This window comes from Numida meleagris, chromosome 5 (assembly GCF_002078875.1).
Source record: "Numida meleagris isolate 19003 breed g44 Domestic line chromosome 5, NumMel1.0, whole genome shotgun sequence".
Classification (NCBI taxonomy): Eukaryota; Metazoa; Chordata; class Aves; order Galliformes; family Numididae; genus Numida; species Numida meleagris.
Window position 1 is genome coordinate 21,594,920 of NC_034413.1, and position 26,508 is coordinate 21,621,427.

Below are 26,508 nucleotides of genomic sequence, written 5' to 3' on the forward strand. Positions count from 1 at the left end.
TACTATTGTGCTTCTCTGACTTTGACTTATAGTGCATGCACTGGTGAATTACCAAGGTTTAAAAATTCATTCAACATTAGCATGTATAAGAAATGTAGGATACTTTCATTAATTGGATTAGGGTTATATGTGTTTCATTTAAAAGCTGCAGTGATCACTAATGGAATGACCTTGAAGTAATTATCTGTTAAGAAGCAGAAGAAAAGATTGTTCTTCATGTTCAGTTGTATTTGTCACTACTTGTGAATATAATTTTCAGATAACTGCCTTTTTTTTTTTTTTAAGCTAAGTAGGCTGAGTTCTTTGAGCTAACATTTTATAATGTTATACTGATTCTAAAAAGTGTATTTATTTATTTATTTATTTATTTTGCCAATAAGCTTTCAGCTTTATTTGTAAGCTGTGATTTAAACCATGTACACTGAATCTTGTTCAAAATTTCCTTTTTGTTCGGTGGGTCTTTTCAGATTTTTGTTTCATAACGTTTCAAAATACAGTGTCACCAGTAAAGTTATGTATTTCAGATACAATGTAACTTAGAGATCAGTTGCTGTTAAAAATACCCTATTCTGGACCAATTCGTTCAGAGCGCTATTTCTTCGGGGTTTGTACTTTATCTAAACAGGTATATGACACATATATAATATATATCATATTGTTATTAGAAGGTCCTTTAGATTTACAGGATTGTTCCCCTCATAACTCCTCACATGTAGGTCTTTTTGCTATTAAGAAACCAGACAAGCTGCTCTAATTCACATGGTCATTTTGTTTGTCCATCACTGCTATGATGGCCACTCAGTGTTCGCAGAAATGTGTATAAAGAAGCTAAAAATTATAGTTTAGTAGTGCTGTTTCTTCTCTCTCAGAAAGCTTTCCTCAAACAATGATCAGCAGTAACACTGGATGACTCAGGTGATGAGCAGCACAACACAACAGCAATAAAAAAGGTAGTAGTAGTATATTCATAGTTTTCAGGGTAAAGAAACAATTTCCTGATTAATAGTTGTATTATCTAATTTCTAGACCAACATTTAGACTTAACTAGACTTTAATTCTGACAGTTTTTCTGTTCTTGTTGGATAGGGTTAAAGCAGCTTTGGGTTGGCTTTAATTTTGTGACAAATCTAGCATGGATCAGTTCATTGTGATCCAGCACGGCCAGAACCAACTCTGTTGGCTTGGGAAGAAGCGGAGAGTTTAACAAAGTGACTGCTAGGTTATTTCAGGAGTCAGGGAGCGAGTGTGTTGCATTAGCAGTGAAGAAACCAGATCTCTTTCCCCTCAGAACTCCCTGATTCTTCTGGATTGTAATGGGGGATTCTAAGAGCTGAGAACTGAAACAGAGTCATGCTTTATTAAATATTAGTAAAATTAGATGAGTTTAAAAAAAAAATGAAATAGAGCAGAAAACCCCACTATTCTATTACTCTTGTAGGTTTTCATTAAGATTCTAGAAAACCCAGTACAGTCTCCCTTGGGTGAGCCTCATGTTTTTTCTTAATATCATAGTTGTTTTCAGTTATCATTTAATATTTAAATTTCCCCCTTTTCACCATACCCTTGATACCTTTACCTGAACATTAATTGCTGATATTCAGTGAAGATGGAGGATGGATGAAATATTTGAGGTGAGTCATTTGATCTAATTTGGAAAGGTTCCTGTGAGAAAAGAATGGCTTTTGATTTATAAGGGAAGATTGTCTGTTATCAAGATATACATGTTGGAATTTATTATCAAGAATCTGTTTTTAATTTTAGAGATTGTTTACTTAAACTACTGTATGTCAGAGCTCAGGAAAAATTTCTACTTAGCATTTAATTTTAGATACTTGCCATAGTGGACAGTAAAAAATGGGTCCCCAGAATTCGTGGCATCATTATGAATCTTACCTTCTGGCAGCCCCTGCCCGCAGTTCGTTTTTGAAACCTCCTTGTTGCTTGTTAACCCTGCTCTGACATGTAAGAGCTCCCATTTATTTATTGGACTTTGCCCATTTATGAAAAAGTGTGGGAATTATTAATGGTTTAGTATCTATTAATGCATTACTTGGGTGGAATTCAACTTCCAGTATTTATGCTAAACCTCTTTATAATGAAATGAGCTTAGAAACAGGAATGCTGATTCTTAAAGTTAAGTGTCTTTTGCTATCAGAACAATTGTCTGTAAAATATGATTTTACAGCTTTTTATTTATAGCCAGAAATAAGAAATAAGCACTTTACATGTGAAGGAAAATGATTAAGAATATTTGCGTAGATGATTAAAAAATAAATAAACTGATTTATTGAAGAATGTATTGGGTACACTGTCACGGACTCAGGTTTTCTGCAGAAAGCTGATGCACTTCTCCAACAGTGAATTCCCATCAAATGACTAGACTTAAGGTTTGCCAGGGAAGGTAGCAGATATGTGTCCTGTGTCAGATCTGAACATCCAGAGCTGAAAGATAGGGAAATGCCATTCTGACATGGTTTGGTTTTGACTTGAAGGGCTTTATTTTTATTTTTATTTCTTCTTACCCGAGTGCAGCACAGAAGTTTATAGTCTTGCACTGTACCATAAAAACATCCTTTTTGCTTTCTCCTGATCTTTCGTTTTCATCAGTAGCATCTTTTTAAATTGTAGTACAGAAGATAATAACAATGGGTTCAAAGCAAGGGTCCATATGGCCCAATATTCTGTCTCTCACAGCTGTCAGTAGTGGAAGAGTACAAAACCAGAGAAACCTGTAATGATGCTTAATATGTTTTCAGTGATCTGCAAAGAATGGATGGAAGGGAGAGGCATTAGTGCCTTTGAAAGTCATCCTATTTGTATGGGTACTGTACAAAAAATTAAGTCATGAGCAATGTTAGAGCGTGTAATATAGGATAAGTCAGGAGAAGAAAGAGGTAGCTATGTGAATCAGTGTGGATAAATGTTGTAGTATTTATAAATCGAGAAGTGATGCAAATAGGGAAAAACTGTGTGCAATGTAAACAGTACTAAAGCTTTTGTTCATCTGGTTGAGTGTTTCATGCTGTATGGGACATGCAAAAGAAGTGCTTTAAATGTAATGGCATTTCTGTATTTTTTATATCTCTCTTTTTAGTAGTGCTTTATTCAATGAAATGTTAATCTTGAAAATATTAATCATCAATGCTAAGTATGAACAATAGTAATCAAATTCTGTGTCTCTTCGTATAAAACTGAGCCCATCCATCACAAAGTGTGCCCTGTGGCTATATATCAATTTTAAGCATTAAAGTTACACAGTATTATCTTAGCATTAGGTTAACTGTCAAATAAAAATAAAAATTAATAAGCTGGAAAAAAGAAGGAAGAGGAGACATTCCTCATTTAAAGTCCTTAACTGATCTGGCATAATTGAAATGTCTTTTAGTAGAAATGTTAGCTTTAATTCAGATAAGATGCAGCTCTCAATACAGTTTTTATGGTAGGCCAATAATTTGTGGAGTACGAAATTATAAAGGTATAAATGCTGATAAAGTCCAGCCCGCCTCCTCATATCTCATTGGCAAGAAGTGTAAGTTTGGAATTAAAGAAGATCCAGGCAAGCTTTCAACCTTGATATCACTGTCTCTTCGCTCAAACAGGTTGGTGAAGTTTAAAATTCCACAAAGGTGCCATTTCATTTCTCCTCTTTTAGAGACACTGGGGAAACTGGCTGCAACATTTTAAAAAAAATTGTGCAGAAGAGCTAAGCACTAACAGTGCTTAGTATAGTGCAGCTGCGATAGATTTTTGTCTAGGATTAGGTGGATACAAGATAAGGTATTTACACTCTTTCTATGTTCTCATTTACTTGGCTTTAGCAAAATGTAGTATAGGAAATACTATTTTAATGTCTTTTCCTAAAAGTAAGCACATCTAAGGAAAGAAAATGTGTAAATTAATTCAAATTTATGGTTGTTTTTTTTTTTCCCGTTTGAAATACTGGTAATGTATGCATTTTTCACCTGACTTGTCTTAACAATCCAACTTCTCGCTAGCGCAAGGAAATATTTTTCAGCAGTGAGACCTTTAATTTTTTGAGACTTGTAAAGAGGCAGCTCTGTCCAGTGAGAGGGTGAAAAATGGGAATTTACAAAAATTAAAATAGCTTCTTCCTATCTCTAATTTAAAATTTAAAAAGTAATTGTAAACATTTTTCTTAACACACTGTAAGCTTGAACAAAGCAAATGCTGTTGTTCTGGTATCAACCAAAGAATGAGCACCAAAAATATTTTGTGTGATGATCGCTGGGGTACAGATTGGACAGGAGTGATATTATATCGCATTTTAAAAAATAAAGAGAAGTGGTAGCTACTAGTTCAGAAAGATCTATAAAATGAGTATCATTGCAAAATAAGTTATTTAACCTTGCACTGTGAATGCTAAAATTTTGTTCTTTTCAAGTGTGATGACAAAAGACCAGAAACACTTCTAATGGATATGTCTAATGCATTACTGTCATAAATGTTCTTTCAATGTGTATATATAGAAAGAGAACAATGGGCTGCAATGTACTGCGTATTCTGATAAAATTCACTTAACAGCTGAATAAGCAATCTTAAAAGCACCTGCTTCAGGCCTCCACTTTATATAATATAATTAAGTATTTGTTCACTTGTTGGCTATTCTCAGACTTGGTTATTGTCCTGCTGTTTATACTTCCTGTGTGAATGTTTTATATTGGCAGAGGTCTTTAATAAGAGGTTACTAACTCCCTCTCTCCCAAGTATGAATTGTATAGAGAGCATAATTTGACATGAAAAAAATTGGCAAATCACCATAAAGCAAAGTATTGAAATAAATTGATAATTTTTACTGTTCTGAAAGATGGTAGGTAGGATAATTCACAGTTCTGTCACCTTGTACGGGTGAGGGTAAGCAATAAGACAACTTTGTTGTTGCTCATACTTATTTAGGTTTGTTAAGACCCTTTCTCAGCTATAATTAGGATAGGCAACATGACAACATACAAAATTTGTTATTAATGTTAATAACATGTATTAATTTTAAAAAAAAGGTAGTGCAGTTCTAATAATCCTGTTATGGAGATTGACCCACATTTTACTTCATATGAAAAATATGAGTCTATAGAAGGAAAGAAATAAACTGGATTAAAACTTTACAGTGGAGTGGCTTACCTAAAAGTATGTATTGAGTCCTGTCATCTTATCTAGAGTTATAAATGTACACAATTATTGTTACCATGGTTGACTTTGAGTAAAGAAGATGATAAAACTTTCCAAAATTACTTCTGATGTAAATGAAAACAAAAACAAAAAAACAAAAAACCCAGCCAAACCAAATAACAAAGAAAAAAAACACCCAACAACCACAGTATTGAAGAGCTCTCCAGACTCAGACCTGTTTAAAAAATACAAACAAAAATTAAGTTTTCTGCTCATTATACACACTTGACAACTGCCCTCACTTCGTTATATTTCACAAGAGTTTAAATAGATTGATATACTTGAGCTGTTAATATAGGAGATTCTATCTACCATTCTAAATTTTTCTTGCAATTCTTCTGTAAACTCTTTAAAGTTTATGAGCTGCCTTTCACTGATGATTCTACAGTGGAAAATGATATTTGCAACTTATTTGCACTAGTTCCTGTTATAAAACAGTTTCCTTACTCCTCCTTAAGATTCACGTAAATGCACATTCAGTCATTTTCTTATTCCTTCTGACCACAGTGTTTTGTTGTGTAACTCAGAAAGATCTGATGACCCATCATTGCACTGAGATCTTCTCAGAGCCTTGGAGGGACTCCACATGGCAATGTGTTCACTTCTATTCTGTGCTTCTACAGAAACAGCTTTAAGTTTAGCCATATTATAAAGTACATTTTTTACTTTTCAAAAGAGCTATTGCGGAACAGAAAAGAATTCAGACAACAGTGATAATAAATAGTGTGAGAGGTGGAAAAACTCATGAGTGGAGCAAGAAAACATATGATAGCTTTATGTTAGAATAGGCAGATATAAGAAAAGATGAAGCAGTGCTTTGCCTTCATAGTACCAGTTTAAAAGAGATGTGTGTGGGAGAGTTAGTTAAACAAAAAGGCATATTTGCAGTGGGTAAATGTATGATGTTTTCATTAGAAGGGTGACTAGATTAGTTTGGTATGGAGTGCCACTGGTGTCAGGAAACAGAAAAATAAACTAAAAAGCTAATGTTGATAAGATTTTATGACCTGCTTTTGACACAAGGGTGTTTGGAAGTGTTGAAGAAACTTGTTTCAGAGTTAAAATGAAATCCTAATTTCTGCATAGTCTATTTCTAAGCACACAAAGGCAATGCTCAAGACAGCATGGGGAACTATGAACTTTGATAATCCTAGTGTAGTTTTGACGCATTAATATTAAGGCAACCTAGCCTCGTAATGGGACATCAGCATTTAGTATTCCTGTGATTATGCCTGAGTTAATTTTAGATACAGAGAACGCTGGATCTTCTGGAATGGAGGAAATGAATCATGAAAATGTCTGGAACCTTCCTAGCCATGCCATTTTACGATGGAATTAATTTTTGCCAGTCTCAAAGTAGGCAGGCCCATTTTCTATTTGGGAAATATTTAAATATGAGTTTACTTTTTTGGGGGTAAAATTAGAAATATTTTAAGTAATGATATAAAGGAAATTACTAGCTAGTTCTTGGCTCTGTACATCAGAGTACTTCCAAATACGACAAGAATAAAATTTATAGAACAAATGAGCAAACAAACTATGTAATAATAATTTTAGTCATGTCCTGAATCTATCCCGTTTATCTATAGTACTTAACATGAATTCTACTTGGAATGGTGTTGTACCTGTGAGGCAGTTTCATAAAGGCACGATGTTTTTTATATAACATTTTGTCCCTTTAGAAATTATCATGACGCATGTCAGGAGCTTTCACACTGAAAAAAATATGTCACATTAGCTTCCAAGTTTCTGATTGTCTAAATAACACAGTAACTCAACATACAGCTGTCTGGCATTTTGACAGTACAATAACCCATAATTCTTTCTGCCACTCAACACTTCAAGGTTAGCATTTTGTAGTTTGCTCTCAAGGAGTATTCATTTAAATTTTCAAGAGGCAAAGAGTTGAATGCTGTCTTATGCTGTTATTTTATTTTTTATTTACTTTTCTATTGCATTCTGTTGTTTGTTTTTTTAAATACACGTATGTGTGTGTATTTTTTTTTAACTTACATCTTTCCAGGAGATCGTATGTTCATCTGCATCTCAGTTTTTCAGAAAATTGAAGGCAGTGAGTATTTATTAGCAGACCTTCTTATAGCAGAAGTTTATCATGCAGTACTGGAAGCATCACCTCCTCTAGTATATTGCAAGGAACCACAAACTTGCTTAGTTGTTCTTCACAGAAGAATGTGGAGTGAATCAGTGGCCTTTCAGAAGTGTTGTTGTCAGTCCTTCAGTTTTATTAGATCTCAGATACAGAGACTGACTTCAGTTGAGTTTCTAATATGAGTTTTTCAAACGCCTCGATGACAAAAAAAAAACCAAAAAACCCTGTTTTTCTTATAACAGGGAATTTCTGTTGAGAAAATGGGGATTAGTGAGTAATGAGAAGTCCACTCTGGAAATCATGTTAATATTGTAGATTTAGTTGCAGGTAACACATTTCGAAATTGGCGCAAGTTATTCCTTATGTAACTATTCTGGCCTGCACTGATGCATATCAAGTGACCTCCTACTAACTCTAACTGAATATTTTGGCAGAGAAATCATAGATAAGAGATTTTGAACCTCTCTCTCTTCCTCTCTCTCTCTCTCTAAAAAGAAAAAATGAAATAATAGTAGTTAATGGAATTGTCCATTAAAATAGAGCCTGCACCTCTATTTTCCCCTACTTTATATGTACAGATTCATGCATGACTCAGTGAAGACATTCAAGCATAATGCCAAGCACTGTGTTGCTTTTGCAAAGAGCAACATATTGAAACCTGACGTAAACGTATCAGAACCTCAGAAGCAGCAGTGCTGCAGGCACTAAATCTCTGGCTAATTTGAGCTTAGACTTGCAAGCCACACCATGGATGCTTATGATCACACTGATTACTGGAAAATATTTTGGTTTTGTTATTAGAAAATAATTAGATTTTCTATATTGCAAGTGAATGTGATACAACACTAATATGCCATAATTTCAGAACACAAGGAAACCGGTACTTTTGTGATAAAAATACATATATATATATTTCCATACTACTTCTCCAAAACCGGTTCTCTGGTTATAAAGAATTAGTTACAGCTTTTAAAGAATAATAATAATAAAAAAAGCAACCCTGTATTACTAGCATGTGTGTGCAGAGCATAAATATGTCCTAGAATTGCACAAGAATACATTAAGTAGATTTTTTTTTCTGTATTGCAATTGCTTTTCATATGGTTCTGAGAGGAATATAATTCAACCTTGGGAAACTGGGGTAGTTTTTGAGCACTTTAAAGCATATGTTGGCAGCATATCTGAATAAACTGGGGTGAAATTAAGAACTGTTTAAAATTCACTGTTGAGAAACAAAGCAGCCTCTATGTTACCGCCAAGTTTGTCCTGAACACACTTAAAACTTTTACACGATTGCTCCTTTCTTCTCTTCTGATGTTTTTCCCTTTCATTTCTTGAGCAGAACTGCAGACTGGAAAACAGAAGTCTTAACAGAACTTAAGATTTAACTGTATTATAACTTAATAAATAAATAAAATCTTACCTAGTGTTACAAGTAATTGAAAATGAATACCATTACAAAATATGCCTGAATAGCTATGTGAACACATACTGGTTATACAAGGTAAAGGTGTCTTGGAGATTCTTACAGTGTTTTTGCTGAAGTGCTGCGTTACAACATCTCCAGACATAAGGCCGTGCCTGTGGCTAGCACTTTCTTCAAGGGGTAAAACCCAGCAGTGCATGTGAAACACAGTTAAGAGCACTTTGTGGTGGTCCCTTTCCTTGCACACCTTTGCTTCTTCTTTTGCTATCACTGAATTCTTTTACTGCTGTTCTCAGAAGTTTTGATTGCTCTTTCTGTTACTCTTTTGGACAGGCTTCCCTTCCCTCTACATGTCCTCTTTATCTTCTGGGGAGCATCCTTTCTGCTTCAGGGCTTTCTGTTCTTTGAGAAAGATTTGTGCATGATGGTGAAGATGCTGGTCCTCAGAATATGTAAGTGGTTGGGACATGCTTGTACATGTAATTGCATGGCAGACAATAAGCTGGATATTAGGGCATTTGTTAAGTGGGTGTGGAAGTACTGCTTTGCAGATAAAGGATGTACTCCTTGTCAGCATGGCAGTAGAAGGTATGCAGATCCTGACTTGAGAGTGAGCCCTGTTGTGAAGGGTATAGATAGTCTGTAGGTGAAGCCTCTGTGTTGAGCCTGGCTTCTGAAATAAGTGGGCAGAGAGGGGCCATAGCCATTCTCTGAAATCCATAAGCTACTGGTATGAGAGTGTCACAAAAAGTATCACAGATCTCTTTAGAGGCTTCTCTTTTTGAGACTTCTTAGACATCTCCTGTGAAAAGTCCTGGAAAGAGTCAGGTTTGGGTTTTTTTTTTGGTCAGAAATCTTTTGTTTACTCTCGTGTTTTACCTAACTTACACCTTCTATCTTTGACAATCTCATAAAATACTTCACAATCTGTATGACCTCTTTAAAACTGTGCATAGAATTAAAGAAATTTGTTCACGCAAATAATATTGAGAATGGGCAAGTGGGCAGCTGCACTTTTTGTCTGCTGCTGGGACTGTAGTTTGTAAATCTACAAGAATACTTTTGTTTGAAATTTTTGTTCGGATGAGTAATGGCATGTTCCAAAGGGTAAAACTGATGCATTTATTCAGCTCACCTGGCAAAACCTCCTATCCCATCAATATGTCATCACCACTTTGATTTCCAATACCTTTCAGCTGTTTTAAAAACCTTTGCCTACTATTCTCATACTGAGCCTATATATTAGTTAAGTCTGTGAACCTGTCACATCATGTCTTGGAAAATTGATTATGAAGGCAGTGACTTAGTGTTTTGTGATGCGCTTGGCTACCAAAAATAAGCTTTCAGAAACAGATGCCAAAAGGACAACAAAAATTAAAAAGGATATTGTAGAGTGTGGATTTTAAAACATATATAATTATATGTTTCTTGGATGCCTTTTCACTGATTAAAAATAAAAATAAGATGGAACAAAGCAAACCTTTAAATGTGTGTCTGCAGTTGCTTTTCTCAAAGTAATTGAATACAGGATTTCTTCTCTAACCCTGTTCCAGCAAGAATACGCGCTGCTTAGGTATTCATTTCAGTGGCATTGACAATACTGACAATATAATTGACCTAAAAAGTTCTGGATTTCCTGTTAATGCACTTTAGAAATGTACATCAACTACAAAAAAATCATTTCTATCTACATTTCACTTGATTTCCATTTTCAAGAAAGGAGGTTTCATCATTATTATTCTATTTGAATAGCACTGATATCTTGAGAGATGGAAGGAGACTTCTATTGTATGCAGGAGTACTTTATTTCGATATTTTCTTTGTCTGATTATACATGATAAACACACATTAGTGACATTCTGTGCATGTTTTGAAGATAAATGGGATATCTCTTTAAACCATTCCTGACACTTCCTAACCTGTGGGCTTAATGGCATATTCTTCCTTTGATTCAATAATTTGTCTGTCAAAAAAGCTGTGCTGACATTCTCGTTGTTGTGGGACTGAAATGGAAAGAAATCTCTTATCTTTAAGATAATTTTTGAAAAATTGAAGAGAACATTTTAGGATAAAAATGTTTTAAAAATGATTTCAGTTAGAAAAAAAGATGTAAGTGTTGACATTATACCAACTGCTAGATGGCAAGTGATAAAAGGAAGAATGTTATCTAAAACTGTAAGTCCCCTTGAATTAATTAGGGAATGTGTGAAATCTTAGAAATGAAGACAGTTTCTACTACTATGCCTTGCATAGTATTAGTCCTGTCAAATAGCTGGTAACTTTTAAAATAATGGACTATAGATGTAGCTAGGAGAATCTGGTTTACCTAACCTATGTCTGTACCTATAAGAATGTCTGTTCTCTATGTAAGACACATACAAACATACATTCACACAAGAGCATGCACTTGTATGTCTGTATATGTATTGATACCTGTGTGATCATACTAGCATGCTGTCTATCTAAAATAAAAGATGTGGTACTATTTTATTAACAGAACTCATGTAAGCACACTCACTTCTAGGATGCCTGTATAATGTAGAAAACGAAGGACATAAACTGTGTGAAACAAAAATGGTCTCTCTAACCCCCACCTCTCAGATTTTTGTGCAGTCAAATAACATGGGACAATATTGGGGGCAAAAGGACCAACCAGTGTCATAAGACTGTGGAAGCTGCCTTTATTTTTGAAAGTTTTCACTTAAACATCGTGAGCTATTTGTGAGTACTGTCAGCTGTGCATGTTGGTTTGGGTTTCCATTTTTTGGACACAACAGACCTTATGTTTCTAATAGTTTTATACTTAAAATTCTATGCTTGTATGAAAGGTGATTTAGACAACAGATTGCACAAGAAAATTAACTACCAGTCGGACTTTTTTTGTTTTGTTTTGTTTTGTTTTGTTTTCGAGGTCTATTTTGGGCAGTGAATACTCCTCAGCGCTTTCTCAGAGCTGAGAATTCCTCAGAGCTCATGTCAAATGTGCCTCCGGCTGGATGGCAAACAGAGATTGATCTTGCCCTGGGTGTCTGCCTTAATTTGTCTTTCCTGATGATTAGGCTTGTCCCGTTTACGTTATAATTGTGAAAGGCTGACCTGCTGACTGTAGCCTATAAGTTACAATTTGAGGCAGAAGCTGCTTGGTTCATTTTGCTTGCAAGGGCTGGAGAGCTACAATATGTTTTGAGATGCTTGTCACTGTGGTGGAGCATCAGAAAACCAGGTGGTTTAAATATATCAGCCAACCAGCAGACCTGTTGGCACAATATGTGGAATTGATAGGCAAGGAGCAAAAGTGATGCAGACCTGTTGTGAATCAGAGAAAGAATAACAGAATTTTCTCAAGATTCATGACAGGTAGGGTAGTCAGACTCTTATCTAACTGTGCTCAAAGGCAAAAAGACAATATAGTTTCAGCAAAGGAGATAAATAAGACAGAAAAAGCTCTACCTCAAATAATTTTTACTCTCCAAAACAAAAAAGAAAACAAAAAAATCCCCCTACTCCCCTCTGCCCCCAAAATTAAAAACGATGCAGGGGCAATGTTTGTCTAGAGGAAAGCAGGGAATTAGAAATCAGAACACTGAACTGAACTTTATCCACTCAGAGTTTGAAACTTGTCTACCCTGTAGCTGCCACTATTGCAAATTCTAGTTAGAATGCTGTCTAGATCATCTCTGACATCTATCGAGTGAGCTCTTTCAGCCAGTTTCAGCAGAAAGGTGTTCTTCCTATGTTTTTACAGGTGAACGGCAGTTCTGCAGATGGGGTTAGGTCTCAGGGTCTAATCAAATAATTTGTGCTACTGCTATGTTTGGAAATCATGAGATTTCTATTGCCAGCCTGATGAGCTTCTTAACTTCAAAAAAAGGTCCTCGACTCTTTAGTAGCATGGTGAATTTGTAAGATGTGCTAACCTGCACACAGTTAGTCCCTTTATTGTACTACATGATGCATTACATTTAAAATAGAAGGGTATATTTAGGGTAGGTGTTTGTAGATATCTTACCTTTAAAGGTTAAAGATGGGTTTTTCTAGTAACAGCAGAGAATCTAAAAGCTCTGGTCATGTTATGAGGTTTCATTGACAAATTCTGAATTTATTCACAGACTTTTGAGAAAGCACGGTGGCATATTTACATATGCTGTGACTTTTCCTTCACAGTTCTTTTTTCATCCAAATTGAATGACATCTAAGATATGAAGAATTTGCAAAAGTGTGTTACAAATATGGTACCTAGGAAAAAGGTGTAGCTTTCTTGACAGTGGTGAAAACTGAAATTTCTAATTCAGTGTGTTATCACAATCGATCAGCAAATGTTTACTTTTCCAGAGTCTGACACCACAAATGTTAATCCTTAAACATACACTTCAGAGTTGAGCAGTAAAATTTACTTGTAGATTGATGTTCGGCTGCAAATTTTTTTAATGATAGTAACTAAGGTTAGTATCAATGTAAATGTTATTTTAAGCTCATCTATTTTGATTCTTTTCAGCCTGAACTAGAACTGGTGTTTAGTTACCATCAATATGAAATACTAGCAGTTTGTATATTGAAGTGTTCTGGAATGGGACAAAAGGTGTTGAACTGGTACCATATTAAACCTTGGGCTATTATTGCAAGAGTCTTAACAGATTCCATTGATACGAAATGACTTGCATAAGGCTGACTGACCTGTCTTTGCAGCAACCAACTGAGGAAGTATTCAAATAAAATGATCACTCATAGATCCCTCAAAGAAAGATTGAAGAAAGCAGAAGGAGGGGGAGCTCTACACAATAAACAAAGCAAAAGCACTCAATCCTTTTCAAAGACTTATAAATATTTAATAATCATCTGTCTATGGCAATCTAGAAAAAGAAATCTTTAAATAGACTGTTCTAAAGGCCAAAACCTGAATTTTAATTGAGGTAGTTTGGAATGCACATTAGTCGGTATGTTTTTTCCTTGGTTGTAAAGGCAATTTCTTCCTGGGGTAGGGTGTGAATCTTTCAAAATGCAGCTATGATAAATGTAGGCAGATTTTTTTTTTTTTTAATTACATTGGTGGTACTGGAAAAATACTTTAAGCATCGTCTCTTGGTTTTGACTGAAGGTAAACATTAGCTACTGTAATCATGTACAGAAATTATATGCATATGTATGTATATAGTGTGTGAAATGATGTGATCTTTAACAACATTAACAAGTTTTTATGAACGGCCTTTATTCTCCCCATCCTTTCTCCTAGGTCATATTACTGAAGCCACCTGATTCAAGTGTCCCCTTGGATGAACCTCTCGTATCTCACACTAGCCGATTTCGACAGTCTAAGTGCTCAAATTGAGCCATTTTGTTCTCTGTAAAATAAACCCAGACCCATTATGCGTGATTTTTCATTCACACACCCCTCCCCTTCTCTTCATTTTCTCCCTCCTCTTCTTACTACAGCCTCTGTGAATGTAGAGTGGCAACATTGTGAGGACCAGTGTTTTCACTCCAGGCATGTCAACTTCAATCTGCTGCGATTTGGTGTGAAATCTGTGCCATGGTGTGGGGCAGAAAGGTCAACCCCCCCATAATTGATGTTGCTTATTCATCTGCTTCCCGTGTATTTTTCTCTCCACACACTGGCCTTTGTTTGGATAAATTGTTTGAAGATTTACTGTAGTTCTTAAAGCCTGAGAAGCGGCTCCTGCTGTACAACTTCAATGTCCCTGCTAGGCAGGAGGCTCAGCTAGGATGACACATAATGGCATTTAGACAGAAAGATCTTTTCTCCCGAGACAAAACATAGAGGACATCTTCTAGCGTAACAATTAAGGCAATTTTCAGACTAATTTACTATGGAATTGCATTGTACAGTCTCCTTGTATGCTGATATTTAATATGTTAATTGCTACTAAAACTTAAAATATTAAGGAATTTATAGACTTCAGCAAGTCAATGTCTATGTGGAGAGGGTGACAAGGCAGGGATAGCAAGAAGAGAAACTTTTAATAAATGCAGTTATTTAAATTTCACATGTGTACTTCTCAGATTACTGAGGAAAACCTTCAAAGATTGTAAAGAATCTGAATGCAGTAATTTATTGTATTTTGGGTCATCAATCTTTGTTCTGCTTATGTTAGCAAATGGTTTCTTTTGAGGAAGGAAAAAAAAAGGTGCTAAACAGTTGCTGTGGAGGGGGAGGAGCTTACTGGAGATTTGAAAATCAGTTTTAGTAAATAGAATATTATTAAAATTCCTGGCAACTTCAGATTTCCAGAGAGCATATATGCAAGTGCTTTTTTGCCATACAGTGATAAATACAAGGACATACACCTACAAACTTTAAAGAACATTTGTGTCCTTGTGGCTGTGGACCTGAAAAGGGTGCATAGTTTACTGAAATGAATGCTTAAAAATAGAAGAAACGTTTGCTTCTTTAGTAAAGAAGGAAAAGGCTTTATCACCTAGTAATCCTGCCTGTAGATTGAATAAAATAGTTTGAAATCATTGTTTTGATTTCCATTGATTGAAGGCTAGAGTAGCTTTATTGGTTAAGCTGTTAAATCTTCTGTGGTTTAAACACTTTTTTTTTTCCTGAATCATCCTTGTTTCGACTGACCTTGAAATGCATTATCTCATCCTTTTTTATTTTTCTGAAGAAAATGTCTATTGCATCAGATCATCTGAAGCTGTCTTAAACCACTGAATAAATATGCTTTACTACTATTCTTCTAATCTTTTCAAGGATAATAGGAAGTATAATCCATGAGTATTTCTTTTGCGATCTACTAGATGGTGCCGACTCCTCTTGGTGATTCACTAAGGATTTTATCTGCAAGTAGTAAGCAGAGTATAAGAGGTGGAAGACACTATGAATATTTTTTTGATTTAGTTGTAGAATACAAATAAACTGTGCCTGAAAAAAACACCCAACATTTTCTTACCTACCATGGCCAATAACAGGGCAATTGTAAGGTGTTAGAATTCTAAAACATCATTACCTTGACCAAGAATAATGGATTAAAGAAAATCCTTTTAGAATTGAAAGCAATTGACAGTAAAATTCAAATAACTGAAGTTTTATAGAATGGCCATTTCTTAGAGCACGTTTATGGTAGTGCATGCACCTAAAAGCAAAGCTCTCATGCAGTCATACTTGTTTCATCCTGTGTGTAACTCACTTCATGGACTGAAGCTGCTTTTTCAGGTTCAAATAATGTTACTGCGATATATTTGTGTGAATAACTTGCTTTTGCAATATCTTGTTATATGTCTGTCATAATGAGTTTATGTGAAAAGTGTATGCAAAGATTCTTGTTATATAATTTGTGCATATCTTAGTATCAGCTGTGGCATTTATTTTATGGATTTGGCACTTCTGTATATTCTTATTAGTCAGCCTTCATTTGTACTCATACTTTAATTTAAAAATGCCTGTCATTACTTGAAATCTTCTAAAATATTACATGTAATCTGTCATTTTAAAAACCACCAATGTGCATCAATAATTGAAACTTCACTTCCTTTTTATTCATTTTAAATAATACAAATGCATTTGGATGTAGGTGAAATTGCATTTGGAGCAACAATGAATCTGAGATTCAAACATCAGTAAGAAAATAATTAAATGTTTCACACAATCCACCCAGTTTATTAGACAATATAACTATTAAAATATTGGTGTATTCATTGAAAAAACAGGAATACACATCTAATGTATTTTTACATATGATCCATTTTGAAATCAAGGAAGAATCATATGATAACTGTGGGATGTGCAAACGAAAGTTAAATGAAACACTGCAGAAATTTCCCTTTATTTTAGCTTCCTGGCTACTTTAATACATACTGTTCTCATTTCTTATAGTAGACAAAAACGCTTAAATTTATTCACATTATTCTTCCTGCTAAACTTGGAATATCACTTTACAGCGTAAAGCTAATTTCCTCTCCTTTTGTCATTTAGAATTGGTTGGAAAACCTAAAAAGCTAGTATCTCTTTGTAGGGAAGTATGCTTTTCCAGTTGGGTGAAGGAGCAATATTTGAATTTATTTAGGATTATTTTTAGTGAAATGACAGCTATAAAGTAGGAACAACTGCTTCTTGTACACTTTTGTAGATAGGGGAGCTAAGCTATCTGATGGCCTAGATAGATGTTTTGCCAGGGCTCTGTTTGCTTCTAAGTATTTTGGAGCAGACTGGATTAATGGGAGAATTAGAAATATAAAGCATGTTAAAGTTTGGGTGACTGGGTTTTCTTGTGAGCAGCCTTGCCAAAACCCTGTACGGCTCCAGCACTAAAAACCACATATTTCATGCTCACTTCTATGCTTTGTTGTTATATGTTTGTACCTGCCTTTTCTCTGTGCAACTAATGAGCATGAGGAACATGGAGAGTATTTCTTTGATTTAGATCGAACAGGTGTTGAAAAGAAAGATTCTAATTTTGTGACAAGGATCTTTAGTGATATGAGACTTATATTTAGCAGCTTTTTAATTTAGAAAAAAATATTTCTATATAATTATGGGACCAGAGACTTGCCTTGTAGTTAGAACACATAGCAAATATGGAGACTAGCTGCAGTCCTAAATTGTGAGGTTTTAACCCTTGATATAGTTAATATACTTCTGGCATCGTTATTAATGTCTGTCTAATAGTGGTCCAAACCATGTATGCTCTTGTAGTCTTTTTAATTCCTATCCATTCATCAGTTTTAGATTAATTCACATTGAGATGGTTTGCTGCCTTATATGCATCTGTGTCCATCTTGTATTGCTAGTAGCAAGACATATGTATGACTCTTTTGTAGTAGGATTAGTTACGTTTGTTTAAATTGAGTTGAATTCAGTGGTGTTGAAAAGTGCCAGACTGACAACTCATGAAGATGAGCTCCTGAGTCTCTATGGAGCAGGGAACAGACTTGTTTTGCTTTAGTGCTGGATCTCAGCCCTGATCTTGGACACGTCACTGCTAATAATTAGGCAAGTTCAGTCTCCAAGTTCATTTTGAATGACTTTTTCTTTGAATCTGATGGCAAAAGTACCAGATGAATTTGCTTAAAATGATCCTTCTCACTAGCAGCTGGACCAAGCCTACAAAATAGATGTTCACTTCGTCCATCAGTCTTCACTAACAACACAGGCTTGGCACTTAAGCTTGCTGCACTTCTTCTGCTTCCTGCCTTCCCTTCCAGGGCAATTTTGAATGGATCATATCCTTGAAGTGTTTAACCATGGGACTGCATGAGAATCAGTGTGCAGCACAGGAAAATTGTGAGGTCAAATAGTAAAAACAAAGAAGATGAATTTAAGATTGTGGCAGTCTATAATTGTATTGAATTAATTATCATGACACTGTAAAATTGGAAATGAATTGTCTGAGCTTCATTTAAATCAGTAAATTGGGGTGAACATTTCTGGCATTGAAGTCCAATTGTAACTTCAGCTCAGCTGGACTAAAAAGTATGTATCTCCAAACAAAGCCTTACAGATTCCTACCAAAAAAAAAAGAAAAAGAAAAAGCTTCTAGCCTTTTTCTTTTACGTTAAAACTCATACAATACTAAATTATGAAAAAGACTCTTGAATTATTTTGTATGTGTGATGTAGTTATATTGACCATATTGCATTAATCTTGGCATTAATCACTGTGTTTTCGAAAGGTTGCGTCCATCTGTGGCTGTTTGTTAGGTTTTTTTTTCTCTTTTAAAAATCTCTCCATGAATGAGTTTTGTAAATATTCAGTCTTCAGCTTGCAATGCAGTGTCATCAATTATGACAGACTGCTGCCTCTTCTCTCCACTCTTCATCTTTTCCCTGTCAAAATGCACCCTTTGGCAGAATATTTTTCAGGGGCTAAATGTGAGTCTAAGGGAGTCACTGTCAAGGTATTTTTCATAATTTCAAAAATATTTTTCTCTCCCTCTTGTTTATAATTACCCCTTGGAAACTTCAAATTGAAATGTTTCTTTACTGTTTTTTCATTGCATGCACACTACTCAGATGTCAGGGAAGATTTAAGAGTTAAGATAAATGCATTTTTTACCCTTTGGGGTGGGAGAGAAGAATATACAAGACTTACAGTGCAGTGTATTTAATGTATTCTCCCCTCACACCCCCACCTCAGTAAACACTAAAAATTTTATGGGTACCAAAAACTAGTCTGATATACCTTTTGTGGGAAGGCTTTTCCTCCCATCCTCTCCATATATGTTAAAAGAATCCTTCTGTCCGATAGATGAAGAATCAAACCTAAAGCCATAGCAAATGTTTGCAATCTGGAAAGAGCCACAACTAAATAGCTAAGGAAGATGGTGATATTGTTTGTCCTTTTTCTTTGTTAATCTGATACTTTGGGATCTAAATGCATCCCCAGTAATCTGAAAAGCTTGTAAAGTAGCCAAACAACTTTTATTCGCCACGAAGTCTATAAAATGTTTTCATTTTACTTTTTTTTATCTATTTAGTAAATATTGAAATAGCTTAATTTCCACAGTCTCTGAAACATTAAACATGGGATTCATATTCCTTCTTTTGCTAAAATATGTATATTAACATTGCCTACTGTGCTGCCAGCATGCCATTTTATTGTGAGCTTCATGATTATGGATTTACTTTTCCTTAAAGTTTCATCTCTATTTTTTTCACTCATGAGAAAATTTCAGCTATTGAGAAAGAGGTATCACTGATGAACACGAAAGTAGTTTGTACATGCAAAACCAAGAATAAACAAGAAAAGCTCAAATGAAAAAAGTGACACAGTAATTTGGCAGCTTATTATTTTAATGGCAGTCTAATTATTTTGTACATTGTGGTGGTACTCCAACTTTGGCTCTGTTGAAGTAAAAGATAGTTCTCCTTTCTGTATAGCTGTCCTCTCTTAGATTATTTTTTCTTTTCAAGTGAAATCTCATTCCTCATAGAGTACTAATTTCATAAGATAAGGGCCCAAAGACTCTCTCAAGACCGTGTTGGTAATGTTGATCTAGCCTTCAAGTCAGTAGTTATTTTACTACTAGGTGAGAATATGGCACGTTGTTTCGTTCAGATTGCATTAACATCGCCTTCTCTGTAATGATGTAAAATGTTCTGGGATATGGCAATACACATATAAACACATATATTCTCTGCTTTTTCATTAGATACAATTTTCCTTTGCGATATAGTCCAAACTTCAAATTCTTATAAATTTCAGAATTTGTAAATTAATTGGAATTTAAGAATTTGATGCTTACTAAACGTGAAGACCTGTATTAAGATATATTGAGCGTAGAAATAGCTGTACTGTTTCTAAAGGCTTCTCTGTTGGAAGAGACTGCGTGAATGTGTTTGCCTGACTTACACAGCTGCCTAGATTTGGCAGGGGGCTCCACATGATCTGTTTCACCTGTGTGTGCTTAAGAACTTTGGTATGGAATTCCCTTAAGTCATGCTATTTCAGCAGGAATAGCCTGATGTTTTAAGCCATAGGTATCCACAACCTTTTGGTTTGCCCAGGCTGCACTGAGTGAAGAGGGCCACATAAAAAATCTATAATAGTTAATGTATATAAGTAATAGAAGTGTTTTTTTTTGTTGTTGAAACATTATATGTCTGCTTAATAACAAAAAATCTGTGTCTTCAAAAGCACGCAAAGTGTAGGTAGAAATGTTGTTATTGATAATCACTGCATTTTACTTGCCAAATGGCACAAGTGCATGTAATGTGTAATACACGTGAGTTTTGATTCAACTTTGTGTCTGGTGGGCACCCTCCCCTCCATAGCATTCCATTATCTCCTATTCAGTCTGCACTTGAGCTACATACAGTCAACTCATGAAGAATATCACTGAAAATCACATAATAATGTTAAAAGTGGGTCAGCATTACTAGCGTCCAGGGCTGCAGTTTGGATATGCCTATTTTAAGGCAGTGATGTACATGCACTAAGAAGATGAAGAGGGTGGAACCATTACAGTAGATGATTCTGAAACTAATACAACAGAATATTGTGGGGTGGGGTTTGGTTGGTTGTTTTTTTTTTTTTTTTTTTTGCTTTCTTCATGAAGAGTTTTGAATCTATAAAAAATTATTTGATAGACTTATAGTTCAGCATTTCCATGACTGAAAGGATTGTCCAAGTTCCTGCTTCTAGGACTGTTGGATATTGTGCATGCATAGAGGAGGAGTATGGCCTGCTGGTTAAAAAAGGGAACTACCAGGATACCAATGTGTGCAATTTCTGGCCCTGCCATGTAATTTCCATACGACCTTGGGCAAGATGTGCCAGATAAAACTTCCTTCACAGGGGCATAATAGAGCTGAATTGATGAGATTGTAGGGCCTTTAGATTCTCTTGAGGAAAGTTACACAAAAAGAAATTACTACCATAGTAGAGTAGTTGTGAAAGTGAAGTGGAAGAGCTGGAATGATTAGGAGACAATTTATTGACTTTCCTTTCTGGCTATTAAAAAACTTCTCTAACTTGAGGTTAGAAAAGTTGAGGCACTGTCGGTTTGTTTCTATCCTAGATATGCATGTGCAGCTCCCATTAGTGCCAGCAGGAGCCTTGTGCTTGCATCATGAGAGGAGAATAGACCCCTGTGCATATAATGATAACTTAGATAGCCTCTTGTGGCTCTGTGTATGATTTCTGATCTATTGTGCCAGAGATACTACAGCATGAGAGAGAGCTGCTGTCATTTTCAATAGGAAGTGAGAACTTTAAGAGCTTGAGAACTGTCCTTTTTTTTGAATAGCACTTTTGCTGCATGAAGTGTAATTTATTTTTATCACAGCAGGCATAAAGCTTCCAGGTTTTCATAAAGAAAAATGATCCGTATAGTGCCCACGTTGATTGAACGATCATTTGAAAACCTGTAAATTCAAAACATAGCCCTTTCTCAATGCAAAGCATTGTTCCTTTTTGCTGCAGCTTTTAAGTTTTTTGATTTTGGACTTTCATTAGTACTTCAGAAATACTATAAAACCATGTTTTAATCTCAGTAATTGTTTTTCCAGGCTGTAACAGAGCACATTATTTAATTATAGTAGCAAAACTTCTTCAGACAGGACTTTCTGTGCTTTTGAAATCTTTAAAGCAAGTACTCCCTAAAGTATATTTTTAAAGTAGCAAATGTAAATGAGTGATTAAAATCAGCTAAGAAAGGGGAGGGAAGAATGGTAGAAGGGGAGAAGAGAAAGAAATTGTTTGTATCTTGCCCAATACACAAACATAGAAAAAGAAAACAAAGCAAGACCTATTATTAGTCCTACAAGTTGTCAGTTTGATTAGTGAACGGTTGCCTCTTTCTCTTCTGAGAAAACACTACATTTTTAAATGAAGTCCATTCTTAAATGTAGAAACCCCCACATTGTGTCTGTTCGTGCATAATTGGACTGTCTTTTAATACAAGCAGAGGCACTTGTTTCTGAATATAAACCCTGCACCTCAACAGGTCAGGGAGATAGTAAAAACCTGTTGTTTGGCTTTGTCTTGGGGAATAATGGAGTCACTAATCTACTTGATCTCTGGGAGTCAGATAAAGAAGAAAGTGAACGATGCATACATTTCAAAGATGGAAGGCACTTGTAAAAGCAATTTCTTTGGAGGGGAAAAAGTAGAGCAAAGGCTGTTGGAAACCTTTTAATTAGTACTAATTACCTCAGCAGAAAACGTTGGAGGCTTGAAAGGATTTGTGTCAGCAAGTGAAAGATCAAAGATTGCGGCGCTCGCATTTTAATCTGTTGGCTATAAAAACGAATAAGGGGGTGGTAATGGGGCCCATGAGAATGACAACCCAGGTGGTGCAGGCCTTAATCCTTTCTTTACTGCGAGTGCCCGAGGCCTAGTTCCAATTACATAATAAGATGATTTAATTTTTGCTTTAATTTTAACAAAAATTAAGTTTATTTTAACCTTCAGTAAGGACAAGACAAGGTTTCCAGACAAAATCCTGTCAATTTATTTCTTTCAGTGCTTTAAGTCCAAGCCTTTACTTAGCCATTTTTCCTAAGTGGCTGAAGTCGCTGTGTACCAGGCCGTGAGGCAGCCAAGGTGCTTTGATGTGGTGTCTGCAAATGGGGAGGTGCTGGTGACGGGTCGCCCCTGTGATGGCTTGGAGGTACAGGAATGTGAGGACTGAGACTTGCTGCTTTTATTTATTTTGCGGGGTTTTTTTTTGTTTGTTTTTTAAACAAACTGCCCAGTTGCGTCAGTAGGGACAAGTTCATACGCATGTGTGCTCTGATGCTGCATTTCTCTGTTTTCCTTCAAAACACTCTGGCTGTGTTTGCATTAGCATGTGCGAGGTAAATTGTGCCTTTATTTCTGTGGCTCCAGCAAATTATGTGCACCTCAGAAATCTAATTGTCATTGCATTCCTCTATGGGCAAAGAGTGAGCATATGGCTTAGTCTGAAGATATGCTGATGACTACAGTGTAGACTTCAAATGGATAAATTCAGGAATATCCACTGCTTCCACGAGGCAAGGCCCAACTGTTCCTTTGAGGGAAAGGGGTATGCATTTCGAAGTAGCATCAGGTTTACGATTCAACTCATGCAGAGTGGTGCTGTCTATATGCTGTGAAAAAGTAGAGGTTGTTTGTTCATTTATTTATTTGATTTGTACTATTACTCACCCTCTGAGGATTTGAGTACAGTAAGTTGCAGTCACTTGTGCATTCATTTTTATAGGCAGTAGGACTGAAAATCTGAAGACAGTGGCAACATAAAAAACCAGGGCTCTCTTCTGTGTCACATTTAATTTTTTTTACTTGACACTTACTCAGCAACTAAAGCTTGAAATAAACTGCTTTTATCTATAGACTTTATTGAGCTTTATGTTGTTTTATATTCAAAATATGTTAACTTAAATGTGTATAGGAATTATATAATTGCTTGATAATATATATAGTAGCTCATACTCAGCCATTAGCCTATTCTGCTTGCAATTCAGTCTTTGGTCTCTGTTTCTTATAGTCTTCATCTTTGTTCTAACATGATAGAAACTGCTGTTGATTTTTAAATAACATTACTTAGAATGTACTCTTCTGCTCTCTTAGTTGTCTCTATATGTGTTGGCATGACATTAAAACATGAAAGAAAGTAGATTTCAAATTTCAGTTTTGTCTTCCTTTTGCTTGTCTTTTAAAGTATGTTGTGTCTCTTCATTGGAATGGAAAGGTAACAACTAACTCTGGGCTTGTCATCACCCACCATGATGACTGTCCTTGTGAAGCTGCTCAGAAAGACCAAAGCAAAGTGCTACAGGTTCTTCAGCTGCTTCAAGAGACTTTAGGGTGGTCTCCATGCTCTGTGATTGTGGGACTTTTTATATTGCTCTCTGGTGTGAAGCATGCTTGAATAAGTACAGGCAACTGTGACAACACAGTGTGGTTATAATATCTGTGTTTTGCTAATCACCTGTCATCCTCTATCACATATCCAGTTATGTGCCTTTTAAAGGTGGGATTTTTGCTGGACTATACTTTCCCATTCAGATTTTATGCAGTCTTAGTGATTTGGGAAGGAGAAACACAAATATATATGTACAAAAACAGCTTAGATTCTTTAGTCTGTTCTCTTTGACTGTTACCTGCTGCCTTTCCCTGCCAGTGTTTTGATCAGTTTCATTTTAAATATACTTGCTGTGTGGCAATGCAATGCCAATACATTGACAAAAGGATGAAATCCATAATTTTTTTTGTAATGTTCATGTTCCCATTTTTTTATGACCTATGGCTTGAAAGAATTGTTGATTGTCCACCATGTACATTTCTAAGAAATGTTATTTGCTCACATTTCAGAGAGTGACAATCTTCGTCTTTTCAGAGGCTGAATTCTAGTGCAGTGTTTTGACCAAATGCATTTAACTATTAAATAGTTTACTCTTCCATTCCTGAGGTAATGTGTTAGTATTACTCACTATATTGCATAGTATGCACAATGGAAAAATAATAAAAAAATAAAATGAATGTTAAAAATAAACTAAGAACATTCTTTGTTTTGACTGTGCTTTTACTGTTTACTGATGTAAACACTTACTTGTGTAAACAGTTTTAGTGCACATTACAGTTGATGTTTAATTGAAGTGCTAAACCAAAAAATTCCAACAATTTGACTAGAGAGAATTAATGAACAGTTTATATTAAACTATTACAAAAAAATTAAGATCAGACAATGACAGAAGCACATGATTATCTCTGAGTTTGAACTTTTATATAAATTTTTGCAGGATTACCATAGGGCCCAGTTGCACAAAAAGTTGTAGAGAGTCCTGAGCAGTAATCATACAACGCAGTTTGATTGAGTCCAGTGTGTGGTAATGATTCCCAAAAGTCACAGGGTGTTTCCTTGCTTTCTGCTCTTTGCAAGAGTGATTTATGAGTTTACAAGTTCCTTCCCAAACTCCATAATTGCCTCGACAGTTCCCCAGATGGACTGTATCCAAGTTGGTATAAAACAGTACTCCTTGCAGCTGGGCCTTCTAATTCATCTTGAGTTAGATACAGTACTCCTTGTTCTTATTGTCTTTATTTAGATTCACTACGTCTCTAGTAACACTGTACCCTGTTAAATTGTACTACCTTCTCTCAAACACCAGATATGCCTGAGAGGAAAACAAACATATTGGTAAGACTTAAGCACAAGGTTTTAGTGTTAGGAGAGGAAACAAGGATAAATACAAAACTCAATCTTAGGATATACTTAGCACCTTTCCAATTGCCCAGTCAGTCTTTTCTCAGATTCCTGAAATGGTATCCAGAAGGCACTGCTTCAGGTCCAGGTGTTTCAGCAATGCATTGCCTCAGTCCTGCTCTCGGTTCTGATTTAGAACCTTGAAATCCTTGGAGTTTAAACTAGAACCTTTGGTAACCATACTTGGAAACTGCTGTCGATTCTATCTCTGTTTTGCATCTAGTGAGCAGCACCTCCTTGCCCTGAGAACAACTATTTTCTCTTTCTTTCCAAGAATGTCAAAATGACTAGATTCATCCCAACCCAGCTAGTCTTGTTCATTTGAATGGGATTTATACCTTCCTGCTAATATAAGACATATACATGTATTTCACAAATGATCTTTGGTATGCTGCTAGCTTTCTAGAAAGAGATGAAACAGGATATAATGTTAACACAGATGTCATACCCGTAACAAAGTTATTTTGTTTAAACAAGCCCATGAAGATGTGTTTCCCTTCTTATGGCTTTGCAAGTGGAAGCTTGCAACACCGGAACAGCGTACATTGAACAGACATCAGGAAAAAGAAAAAGCTGTCTCTAGGTTGTGAATACTTGCACTTTAGAATAATGCACATCTGTATGGAAGATGTGTGGTTTAACAGTTAGGTAGTCTCTTTGAAAGGATTCTAGGTGCTCTTATTTGGTTCAGTCATGCACATATATTCTATGCTTTTATCCTAAGTTTTATGGATCTAATAATCTGTTTATTACCTTTTGGGGCTTAAGTGCTAGTTACAATAAGGAAATCTGTTACAAATAATGCTTTGAATGCAAAAAGAAACATAGAAGATTAAAGATGAAAATTTGCATTACACTTGGAGATCACTAAAAGATTTTTAACTCTATACTGGAAGTTAAATTACCTAAATTGTTATTAGGTGCCTAAGTGATTTGGTCTTTTTGAGGTACTAGTCTCACAGCTTTTTATTTTAAGGTCTGTAAGAACTGTTGTTTGTTTTCTCAATACATTTTAAAACAGAAGTGTTCTAATTTCAAAAACAGAAGCATAGTTCTCCAGTGCAAACACCTGTTCTAACATACAGCCTAAACCTCAAATGGTGAACAGTGATCCTTTTTGCCAGTCTTGGACATTTTTT

At 35.4% G+C, this 26,508-nt stretch overlaps 1 protein-coding gene across 12 annotated transcripts in view; it reads left to right on the top strand.

Annotated features, from left to right (window-relative positions):
• LRMDA (leucine rich melanocyte differentiation associated) overlaps window positions 1–26,508 on the top strand; it is a 656,329-nt gene that overhangs the window by 317,370 nt on the left and 312,451 nt on the right. The window contains exons 1-2 of one of the 12 annotated variants that reach the window (XM_021397520.1): window positions 911–950; window positions 1,602–1,631. The exons of the other annotated variants lie outside the window; for them this stretch is intronic. Of the exons in view, the coding sequence (XP_021253195.1) occupies window positions 1,618–1,631 (14 nt within the window). The 5' untranslated portion in view covers window positions 911–950; window positions 1,602–1,617. Of the gene's footprint in view, window positions 1–910; window positions 951–1,601; window positions 1,632–26,508 lie in introns of those variants that run through there. 12 annotated transcript variants of the gene reach the window in all.